Source organism: Fusarium keratoplasticum, chromosome 10 (genome assembly GCF_025433545.1).
Source record: "Fusarium keratoplasticum isolate Fu6.1 chromosome 10, whole genome shotgun sequence".
Classification (NCBI taxonomy): Eukaryota; Fungi; Ascomycota; class Sordariomycetes; order Hypocreales; family Nectriaceae; genus Fusarium; species Fusarium keratoplasticum.
The window spans coordinates 183,085-194,159 of NC_070538.1; the positions used below are offsets into that span (position 1 = coordinate 183,085).

General features: G+C 51.0%; 4 protein-coding genes across 4 annotated transcripts; all 4 read right to left on the reverse strand.

Annotated features, from left to right (window-relative positions):
• Positions 1–375: 375 nt before the first annotated feature.
• On the reverse strand, positions 376–1,654 carry NCS57_01191400 (Pectinesterase domain-containing protein; the record flags this gene model as incomplete). The annotated part of the gene is made up of 2 exons (XM_053061608.1): positions 376–930; positions 989–1,654. The coding sequence occupies 2 exons, from the start codon at positions 1,652–1,654 to the stop codon at positions 376–378; spliced, it is 1,221 nt and encodes a 406-aa protein (XP_052908136.1).
• A 758-nt stretch (positions 1,655–2,412) lies between these two features.
• NCS57_01191500 (Abhydrolase-3 domain-containing protein) lies at positions 2,413–3,486 on the reverse strand (the record flags this gene model as incomplete). The annotated part of the gene is made up of 2 exons (XM_053061609.1): positions 2,413–3,408; positions 3,457–3,486. The coding sequence occupies 2 exons, from the start codon at positions 3,484–3,486 to the stop codon at positions 2,413–2,415; spliced, it is 1,026 nt and encodes a 341-aa protein (XP_052908137.1).
• Positions 3,487–6,502: 3,016 nt separating this feature from the next.
• NCS57_01191600 (uncharacterized protein) lies at positions 6,503–7,383 on the reverse strand (the record flags this gene model as incomplete). Its single annotated transcript, XM_053061610.1, has 3 exons — positions 6,503–6,707; positions 6,762–7,293; positions 7,347–7,383. 3 exons carry the CDS (start codon positions 7,381–7,383, stop codon positions 6,503–6,505), a joined length of 774 nt encoding a protein of 257 aa, XP_052908138.1.
• A 2,251-nt stretch (positions 7,384–9,634) lies between these two features.
• On the reverse strand, positions 9,635–10,745 carry NCS57_01191700 (HSCARG dehydrogenase; the record flags this gene model as incomplete). Its single annotated transcript, XM_053061611.1, has 3 exons — positions 9,635–10,057; positions 10,127–10,546; positions 10,605–10,745. The coding sequence occupies 3 exons, from the start codon at positions 10,743–10,745 to the stop codon at positions 9,635–9,637; spliced, it is 984 nt and encodes a 327-aa protein (XP_052908139.1).
• Between the last annotated feature and the right edge of the window lie 330 nt (positions 10,746–11,075).

Consider the following 11,075-nt stretch of genomic DNA (forward strand, 5'->3'; position numbering starts at 1 on the left):
ACTAACCAGACTCATCGACGCAGCAGAATCATCATCTTCACCGCAGCCAGCACCACTGCCAGAAGACCCAGCAGACCACTCCGTCTGTGAATTCTGTCTGCTGGTAGGAGTAGTTTGAGTACCTAGCCCACGGAGCGAGAGACGTGTTCCTTGTGGCATTGCAACTAAAAAAAGGTTGTCATGTTCCTGGAATGTGTTCTTTATTATAGTTGGAGCCCGGCCCTCGATGGGTTAAGTGAGCCAGAAGATCGTCATGTTCCTGGATCTTATCGATGCTCGATGGCCTAAGGTGGTTCTCAAATGGTATTACAAATTGTAGGTGGGATTTAAGCTTAATTCTTACTCATCCTGGAACTGCCCCTAACTTCCACAGCATCACAAGCTCTTTCGATCGATCCAATGCACATTACCAAACTTGCCATCCGGAGTTTGAAAGACATCCACGGGCAAACGGTATGGGGCGACTTCGGTGTCTGTTAGCACAAGAGTAACATTACTTTCCGCCTCGGCCTTCTCGTCGTAGCCAGGGCCATAGTTCTTCCAGGTAGCCATGAAAGTATAGGTATCGACACGCGGTGTATCCTTGCTCCAGATGATGTAGCCAGCGGGATTGATACTGGTGTCAAAGTACGACTTCATAAAAATGGAACGATGTTGTGAGTTCCAAGGCCTACCGAGGGCACACTTTCCCACGACATCCTTCGCTACAGTAGAGTTTGCCGCAATGACTTGGGCGTCATTGATATAGACACCGTACTTGTTGGTGAAGGTCGTATTTGTGCCCTTCCAAGCCGTGATTCCACCACCGCAGCTGCGGAGTGAGAGCGTTGAACGGTCAATGTAGGCCGTTCCGAACCCATAGAGGAAGTCTGTTTGTCCTGCAATGACGCTGTCGTAGAAGAAGGCATTTCCAAGCTTTCCAACATAAACCTGTTTTACACATCGCATCAGTCAAATGCACTGCTCATGAGCATGAGTAAGTACTCACAGTATCTTGGTAGCTATAGAAGCCGCAAGAGTAAAAGCCGGCATTGGCTCTACTCACACCCAACGCATGTGCTGGTCCGTATGAGTAAGGAATATACTCGTTTCGAAAATCAATATTGTAAGCGCGGAAATCGGTGCATCCAAAGGGAGTGTCAACTGGAACTGGGAAGCCAGTGGGACCCGAACCAGTGAGAGTGGCATTGAGGTTAGGACCGATCGTCAAGACGCCGGTGTAGACGTTATCAGGAAACGAAACGTTGTGGTTGGCTGAGTTCCACCAAATCTGAACGTCATTCTGTGCCGTAGTGTTGACATCAATGTCCGCGTATAATTCGTGCTTCCATGGTTTATTGGACATTCCAATCAAGTGTAGAGGACCCCTTCGCGTCACATTCAGCTGCTCTGTGTAGTTACCCGGAGCAATAAGAATGTATCCAGGAGTAGTGGTGTTGCCGAATGAGTCGATAGCGTCCTGGACGGAATTGAAATGAGCTCGAGCATCATCCCTGGCAACATATAGAGTACCCGGAGGGCAGCCTTCAGTGGGACGATGCGTCTGTCTCTGACATTTCTTGTATGTGTCAACAGGGCCCTTGGAGTGGTGTGTAGCCACAGTATGGAAGAGAGCCTGTGCGACGAGCAAAGCCTTGAAGATGGGTGTCATCATGAAACGTAAATTCTGGTAAAAAGAAAGAAGAGCTCATCCTGATTTTGACATGATATGATACATGGGGGAGGTACATTCTACTCTATTTGTATCCCATGCAAGCCACTGGTAACAGTTCATGGCATACGCTTTGAACAAGGCCTGGGTAGAAAAAAGACGTAGAAAGTGGGATAATGGATCGCATGACTCCGTTAATCCACAAATCACGATTGAGGAACATAACGCCAGAAGGTTTTATCTCCTACAAGGTTCGGATATACGATGCCGAGAGGTCAAGGTTCTAGCTAAATTGGCCCGGTCTGGGTACTGTTTTTCCACCAAGGAGAATCTGTGCTTCTTATAGGTTTCGATATTTGGGGGATCGACATAGCTTAGCTCTTGGGTATTGACTAGGTTCCCCGCCATATCAAAAACTGGGGGAGATTTGTTGCAAGGTCAAGCTTAGCTAGCCTCCAGTTACGAATAATATTGTTCTTGAAAGACTTTGGGGGCCGCTCATATGGGGGCGGGATCCGGACATCCAATCAGACCCATCAGAGAATCCGGGCTCGTGACATTTGGTATACCCCTGACCCTTGTGGCCTTCCGCACGCTCCGCGAAGTGGTGTGTATCACAGTGGCCCTTTTTCCTTTTTTTCGCACTCACCGTCTGACCCGTTACACTATCAATACCCAATGAAATGTACAACCACATAACTCTCCATTCTTCTATCTCTTGACAATCCATGGATACTATAAACACCAAACCGTTCTCCGCCTCAAATCGGCCGCACGGAGGGCGTGGCCATATATGACTCTTCAACCAGCTTCTCACACAGTTCACGATCAAGATTCTTCTTTGTGAGCCAGCCAATCCCCATCAAAGTGTCGAACATGCTCTTCCGCGAAACCTTCAGCTCCCGAAACATACCATCAAATGCATGAGGAAGACCAGGGTACACTTCCAGTCTCGTCGGCACCCCGTGAGCACGCAGGGCTTTCTCATAAATGAGTCCATCGTCCCTGAGCGGGTCCTGGCCTGCAACCTGAATGTAGACGGGTGGCATTCCGGTGTGTGGATGCTCGGCTCGAAAGGGAGAGAAAGCCGGCGACGATATATCCGGATTGTACGCGTCTAGCACAAAGTCCATCGCGTCCTTGTTGATGACCATAGCGTCGGCATTCTGCTTCCTGGCGAGATAGAAGCCCTTGTACTGAATGGGTACGATCTCTTCCTCTAAGACGTAAGGAATGGACGCCCAGACCCCTGTGAGCTTGGGCATACACTTCTCTGACACCCATCGCTGTGCCGTGACCGCGGACAGGTTTCCACCAGCAGATACACCGCCAATGTAAAATCCAAGCGAGAGGTCACACCCGAGCTCTTTTGCATTGCCCTCTTGGCTCAACCATTTCATAGAGTCCCAGACATCATTGGGACCGGCAGGGAATTTGTGTTCCGGAGCAAGACGATACGAAAGATTGACGACGGTGACATCATGGAGCGACGCGATAGCCCGCGATTGGTAGCTGTGGATAAAGTTGTTTCCTAGGCAGAAGCCGCCGCCATGTATCAAGACGAACATGGCCCGAGTATCGGTCGATGACTTGCTTGGATGATGGATGCGAAGCTCGCTCAAGTATCCGTCTCGCATAGGGATCTCCGTTGTGTACTCGATCTCTGTGGATGGTGGCTTAGGAGGTGGGTTCTGCTTGAAAGCCGCTGCCATGGCAGACATCGGGGGGTTTGGGACATCGCCAGCTTGCGCAAGAAACTGGTTTAAAGTCAGTAATCGTGGGTGAGGGGTGCGTATGTCTCTTACCTCAGCAAACTCGGGACTTGAAATCATCATAATTCGTTTAGAGTATGTCCTTAAATATTCCCGACAATGTGTCCTCGAAGGTACTCACTGCGTCCTCCCAAGCTCCAAAATGGCTTCCTTTGATTCGTACCGAGACATCATGAGAGTAGAGATGAGAAAACTTTTGTTAATGGGTGACTATAGTGAACTTGACTGTGGTGGTATGAGAAAGGCGAGTATTTAGGGTATGCACAATGAGGAGAAAAGGGGGTTTTATACTTCCCTAGATTACGGCAATTGATTACAATAAGAAGCCGAAACCTAGGGAGAAGATCTGACAGAGCTCCCTCTAGCCTCGAGTCAACCTGCTAAGGATACCATCAGCCACCCGTGGACCGTACCCCGTGACATCAGGCGAGCAAACGATGCCCACTCGGAGATAGTTGCCCTAACTCCACTCGCCCCATGCGATTTCCCCATCTTCCGGCAACCAACAGGACCCCGTCTCCGATTTCCAAGGTTCAACCACCTCACACATCAGCACCTGTCAGAACGCCGACCACACATGCGAGTAGGATTCAATATCATGGATCGAGCAGGATCGGAAGATGCGGGTCCGGCACCGCAGAATGAGCGTTCGCGCGCTGATAAGAAGAGGCACACGGACCGCGTGGCACAACAACGACATCGGCAGCGACAGAGGAACTACATTGCCGAACTGGAGGCTCAGCTACTCTTATTAAAGGAGGGTAGCAGTGGCCAGATAACTCAACTCATAGAAGAGAACGCTCAACTGCGTCAGGAGGTAGGCGCCCCATTCCCAGTTGCCCTCGCATCATCCGCACTGGCAGCCACAGGACACATGAAGATCCCCTTCAGAGCGCTGCTGACCCGCCGCATCCATCCAGCTGGACCGGACCAATGCCCTTCTAGACGACCTGGCCGAGGTTCTTGGCCGAAGGAGGACCCGGGGGTCCGTTTTGGCGGGCACCAGTCCAAAGCCCCTTGTCGATTTGAGCAAACAAGTCTGTCAATCGGAGAAAGACGTGGCCACGTCGGACAATGAATGTCCAGCGGCAGACCAAGTGCTGGGATCCCGCTCTGCCCGGTCTGAGCTGCTGTTGACCTTCGCCACATCAACACGTCAATCGCCAGCAGAAGACGAAGTTATGACGGGGTCCACCGACGACCCTCAAACACAGCAACGAGCATTGGCACTCAATGTAGCCTGTGCCGCACCACCATGCCCTACCTCCCCCGTGCCGCCAGGACAGGCGGCTGCTGATACCGGCGCGCACTCTCTCCCAGAGCGCATCACTTCGCTCCCGTCGCAGCAACCTACATGTGAGGTCAACCCCCCTCCCTCCATGTTCACACTCGTGTCCGAACAGAGGCAAGCAGAGTCCCTCGATCCAGACGGGATACTTTTTGATCTTCTGGACTCGGGAGGCGGCCAGCAGTGGGCCCCTTTCTGGGACTCTCCGCCCCCGTGGGTTCTGTCACTCCAAGCTAGTATGCCCACCCACTGGAGCGCTTCGAAAGTTATCGTGCCGCCGCTGCCGTGTGATTATCATCTGCATCAGATACTTAACGCGGCGCGAGCTCATGTTTGCGACATTGGGCCACCAACTATTGCGGACTTCCTGTTGGATGATTCGCCGAATCCGCTGTCCCGCCAGCTGAAGCTATACAAGGATCCGTTGAAAAAGAAAAATAAGCCTTTCGAGTTTTTCGCGTCGTACTGGATCCTCTACCTATTCTTCCGGGTGAGTCGGCACCTCTGAGGCCAGGCGTTTCCACGCATATCTGTGAACGCCCAACGCCCCCCGCCCCCCCAATTTCTAAGGAGCAGAGACTAATCTTAAGCTTCCGTCGGCTCCTGCGGGTTAGTGGCAAGTGACTCTCGATCAGACGGCCTATGAAGAGTTACCATCATGGATGCGTCCGACAAGGTTGCAACGAGAGGTTGAGCACCTGGGCGTAATGGATCAAGTGGTGTGGTACGAGGCCTACATGCTGGTCCTTTTCATTTTTCTCACTTCTTCGGAAGACATTCCACATTTGACTGGCCACTGACGCTGGTTTCCTATGCAGGCCGGACCTTCGAGAGGAGATCATCAAATTATCATTTGTTGACCCGGACGCCGCATTTGGAGTTTTGCTCGACGTAGGCGAACACTTCGCCATCAACATGGAAAACACGCAGGACTCGCCGACATGGGGCTTTCAGCGACTGATTGGTGAACTCTCGGACTTGGCGAGGTGGAAACTAGATCCTTTGTTCTTCGGGAAATATCCGCAATGGAGGTGGACTTCGGCATGGTGATAACTCCATCTGCTTCACTGTTTTATTGGAGAGTTGTCTAACCCTAAGCTCGGGTGGTATCTGGCCTTTGAATCGCGTTGACTGTTCGTTTTCCACCGACTCTGGGTCGAGCTGTTGGTCGTGTCTTTTCGGCTCGTGATCGTTCTTAGCCTCCAATGGTTCATTGGACACTTTCAGCCCCCCATTAATACCCCGAGTGTTTCTTAACTGAGTCAGCCAGCCTTTGTCAATCAAGTCAAATTTAGGTAGTCATGCAGGGATACCCCACGCAGGCGAAGCCACAGTGGTGGAGATTGAGTCAACGCTACTGAGTCAATCATACGGAGGCGTGCCTCGGTCGTTGAGTCAGCCACGCCGAGTCAGTCTCCTTTGTGCATAGTTCATGGATAAAAGTGGGAACAATCTCGTGATCTTATTTTATACACACTCTGAGACGCAAAGTTCCATGAAGTTGGCTCTCAGGTCAGGCAAGAAAACAAAGCTTCGTCCATGAGAGCTTCACTATCTTCGCGATATTGTTCAACCTCGGAGAAGCGGCTTCTTCATTTCAAGGTACAAAACGACATGACAACAAGTTTGCGGGTTACTTTGGTTTACGTTGTAGTTACTCGATGCATAACACGGATTTGAAACCGATTTCGATCATGATGTTGTTTTCAATTTGTACCCTAGCCTCACAACTCAGTCTGTGAGCCCCAATACACTCGAGTAAACCGCAAAGTGCTTCTGACATCATTTTAGCTAGCAGATGAGGCCCCCGTCAACTGGGATGACCGTGCCTGTCAGGTAAGAAGCTTCGTCGCTGAGCAGGAACACAACCAACTTGGCAACTTCTTCAGGCTGGCCGGGCCGACCAAGCGCGCTGGCCTTGACGGGTCCCATTTCACCTGGACCGAGGCCCATTACAGTGACTGCTTTGTCTGTCATTGGCGTGATAATATACCCTCTAATAGAAGGTTAGTAACTGAACGGGTATTAAATAAGAACACGTAATACTTACGGTGCAACCGCGTTCACCCTGATATTCTTCGAGCCGAATTCCTTAGCGGTGCTTCGAGTGAGGCCACTAACGGCATGCTTGCTTGCAGTGTAAGCAGCGCCGCCAGCAAACCCGATCAGGCCCGCTGCGCTGGATGCATTGACAATGGAAGCACCTGGCTGCATATGGCCCAGCTGGGCTCGCATACAGTTCCAGACACCACGGACGTTCACATCCATGACAAAGTCATACCCTGAATCATCCTGGGCATCCAGGTTCATAGCACCCATGTTATCGTCAATGACGCCCGCGAAATTAACAGCACGGTGGAGACCGCCCAGCTTAGAAACTGTGGTTTGAATCCAAGCATCAACATCGGAGCGGACTGTGACATTGACCCGTGTGGTCAGTACAACAGCGTCGGGTCCGCCGAGTTTTCTGAGTTCCACTGCTGCGGACTCCAAAGCAGTCTCCTGTACATCAGCGAGAGAAAGTGCCGCCCCCTTGACTATGAGTATCTTCGCAATTTCGAAGCCCATCCCAGATGCAGCTCCTGCGTCTCTATCAGCAAGCCATTGATGATACGGGATGGAGTACTCCGCTTACCCGTGATGGCGATCACATTGTTCGAGAAAGATGCCATGGCGATGATGGTTGAGGCAGGAAGGCTGGGGTTGCAGTGACAGATTGAGGCCAAGATATTGTGCAGTCCTTGAGTTAAAAAATAATGATAATCTTAAAGATTGAGCAGTACTAAGTTCTCACATTATATATAGATTACATGCGGACTCTCGGGACGAGAATATGCCGCGAGTTGAGCGGACTCCCACGATAGCCGTTGACCATCCGCTTTCAGTTGTACCAGTTACTACAGCAGAAGCCTTCAAGGGGTCAAACTGACTTGAGTTGAGTCATTACTCACACGCCCGGGTGAACAGAAGCGATTCCACCCCCCACCATTTGCTTCTGTGGGGTGTGATGCACCAAAGTTAGCGGACAAGCCATGCGCCATCCTTTGTCGGACGGGGAGAAGACTTGTAAAGTCCGTGGCCATTAAGCTTGTTGGCGGGACCTTAAAACCGAAGGGATGGAGGGGCACTTATCATCTTCTGGCAGGTTAATTTACGCAAAAAACTCCAATCAGGAAAACAGCATGACAGTCACATGGAAGGTTGGTCGCTGTGCCATTTCTTCCTTCCAGGACAGCAGCTCAAGATGACAGATTTTATATCCTCACGAATGCACATTAGATTTCGAGTACTACACCAAGAGACACTTGCCTTTAGCTGAAGAGCTTTTTGAACACGTCCTGTCAGACTGGAAGGCCGTGAAATTCGGGGATGACCAGGCAGCGCCATTCCAGGTACTGGCCATGCTAGTCTTTACGAGTGCGAAGGAGCGGGAGACTTTGATGCAGAGCACCAGCGGGGCCAAACTTCTCGAAGACATCGAGAATTACTCAGACAGACCCCCAGTCATGATGAAGCAAACCGAGGCTATTCGAAAGCGAGCCTGATGGGAAAAATAGCCGGCTGGTCACGCCGGAGTAATGACAGGTGTGACTTGATGAATCCGGGACCTATCATCCTGATTTCTGGGTGGCTCAGCCACTCATCAAAGCTGATATTCCGAAACGAGAAACATGGAAGGAGAGAACCAAGATGATGATGAGACGAGAGGGCTCTGTTAGCGGACACGAACCAGGTGTAAAAAGGCAGCTTATGACGTGTTCAATGAACAGTCATTTTAGAGAAGGAGTTTAGCAAAGAATAAGGGATGAAGAGCAGCCTCCTTCCGAGCGTAGGTTGAATGAACTAACTTAGTAAACATCTTGACCATCTAAGAGGCCGATCCCGTTAAGGCTGCTCAAACTAAGCCGCCCCGAATGCATCGTAGGCCTTAGCTACTTCGTGTGGGACAAGTGAGTGCGGAAGAGTCAATCAAAGTATATATATCAAGTTTCCCACTAGTGGAGTGTGGTTGGACTTGGATTAGCCTGAAGAAGAGCCCATGGCACAAACCACCCAACCCCGCAGGAATCGAAGTCTTCAGCTAATTAAAGAGTTTCATCAACCATGGGTGTTATATGGACGGTGAGCTTTGTACCACGCCTTGTCCCACACACAAGCTCACCCTCAAGGCTTCAGGACCTGTATCCTTGGGAGGCAAAGTTCGACTTCGAGTACTACACAACGGCGCACATTGAGTTGACCCAGAAGCTCCTTGGTCCAGTGCTTATAGATTGGGAGGTGGCTAAACTTGGAGAAGAGAGCCCCACAAGTGAGGACAACCTTGTCTTTTCGTCTGAAGAGGATTGCAATGCGTCTATGAATGGGGAGATAGGGGACACACTGTTTGAGGATATTCCGAGGTATACGGACGGGTTAGGGCTAGGGTAAATGACCCTCGGGCATCGGCGACAAGGCTCTCCGCCACTAAGATCAATCAATCTCGCGTTTCGGACAAGCGAGTTTACCGAAGGCGATGCGCGTGGGTGGTGGCAAATCCGAACAACTTGAAATCATGGACCTGGAAAGAGAGATACTCCTGGTTTTGCCAACTGGGGACGTCCACATTGACGAAGCCAAGCCGCTACCCTTAGGCATTCTTCGGGCTTAGGAAGATGGCACGGATTTAACTCTGATGCCGCCCGTTCTCTACCTACCACATTTGATGCCAGGGAGTTTAAAGGTGGTATTCCTTGGTTCTCCCTCTTGCCTGACATGTCCGGATGGTACTAACATGAGTCATGAGTGTGTGTTATCAGGTTACATAGATTTATTGAAAAGTGTCATCTAGTGAGAAGTAGGGCCCAGGATTGACATCAGAGTTCATTAGCTGCCAGTCAAGTGAAGCTTTATTAGGTACTCTGATTGCAATCCAAACTTGTGGGATCACTCCAGTTTATCCCTAGCCGCGACAAGTGCCTCCTCAAAATTAACCAGCTTGCCTTCCACTCCCAACTCCTGATGGCTGATAACCCTTCCGGGGTCCAGGTTTTCCCAGTCAGTCACAGACTCGCTCCAGCGCATCTGGGCGGCCAACTCCCTGCCGTAGATTCCATAGAGAGCTTCAAAAATTTCGTCCGAGACCTCAACATAACGGGTGGGTTTCCTTGTGACCTTTTCATACACAACAGCAAGATCACTTATGGGCCTCAGGTCGGTGGTGCCCATGGCAATTCGGTCGAATGCTTTGGAACCAGCCTTGAAAAGAGCCTCAACAATGATTCCAGTGTTTGTGTCCAAGTCACCCGCGAGGGAGACCGTCGCTGAAGGCTTTGAAGGAAGAAGAAAGAGATAGGCCCCAGATTGTGGCTACCACGGAGCGCATAGTCAGCACAGCCCCCCTTTCTCCAAGATGGAACTTGATTCGGGTTGGCTCACCGGTTTGACGGGTTTAGTGAAAGGAAGGGTCCAGAGGTTCGATGTGTAGAAGCCAGCCCAGTACTCGGATGACTTGGCCCAAAGTTCAGGGGTGTTCTTTCTAATCCATTCTGCGCCCTTCTCCTTGTAGTCCGAGTGCGGCACCTTGAACTTTCCACCAGAGCTCTTGCTCGCCGGGGGCAGAGTGCTGAGCACAAGGTGTTTCAAAGTTGGAGACTTTGATGCCGCCAGAGCCAGGTTTTTGAACTGGGTCACTTCTTGCTCTCCAGCTCCATCCAAGCCATGCTCCCCAATGAATTCCCAGTACAGGGTCACAAGGAAGATGCCGACGGCGCCTTCAATGGCTCTCTCGAGACTCTTCACATTAAAGAGATCTGCAGCTATAACCTCAACACCCTGGCAGTGAGTTGAATCAGCTACCTGTGACAATGGGCAATGAAGCTGCCAGGCATGCGGGAAGAAGATGGTAAAAGCTCACCTGGGAAGCCAGTTGCTTTGACTTCTCCGAATTCACATCACGAGTGATGCCTCGGACTTTCCATTTGGGATCCTTCAGGAGCTGCCTGACGACGGAGCCGCCCTGGGCACCAGTGGCACCGAAGACCGTGATAAGAGACATATCGCAATTTCTGACCGGCTAATACTTTGATAAAAAAAACCTTTTAGTTGTAGGGTAGTGACATATAGTTTTCCGGGTCGAAGGTGGTGGGGGGTTAAATTTAACTAATGCCCCTTCTCGGCCTTCGGCCTTCTTAATTACCCCGGCGCACATGCCCGTGATGCAGCGGAAAAAGATCCCGTCTCCAGCCCACGCGTCCGTCCATGCAAGAGAACTGCCGACCAGGTTTGATTGCTAAGCTTAGAGGGTGTTGAGAGCGGGGGTTTACTCCTGGATGGTGTTCTGGTTTCTCGAAGAGGGCCTGACCACCCACTCCTTTATGCTTCGATG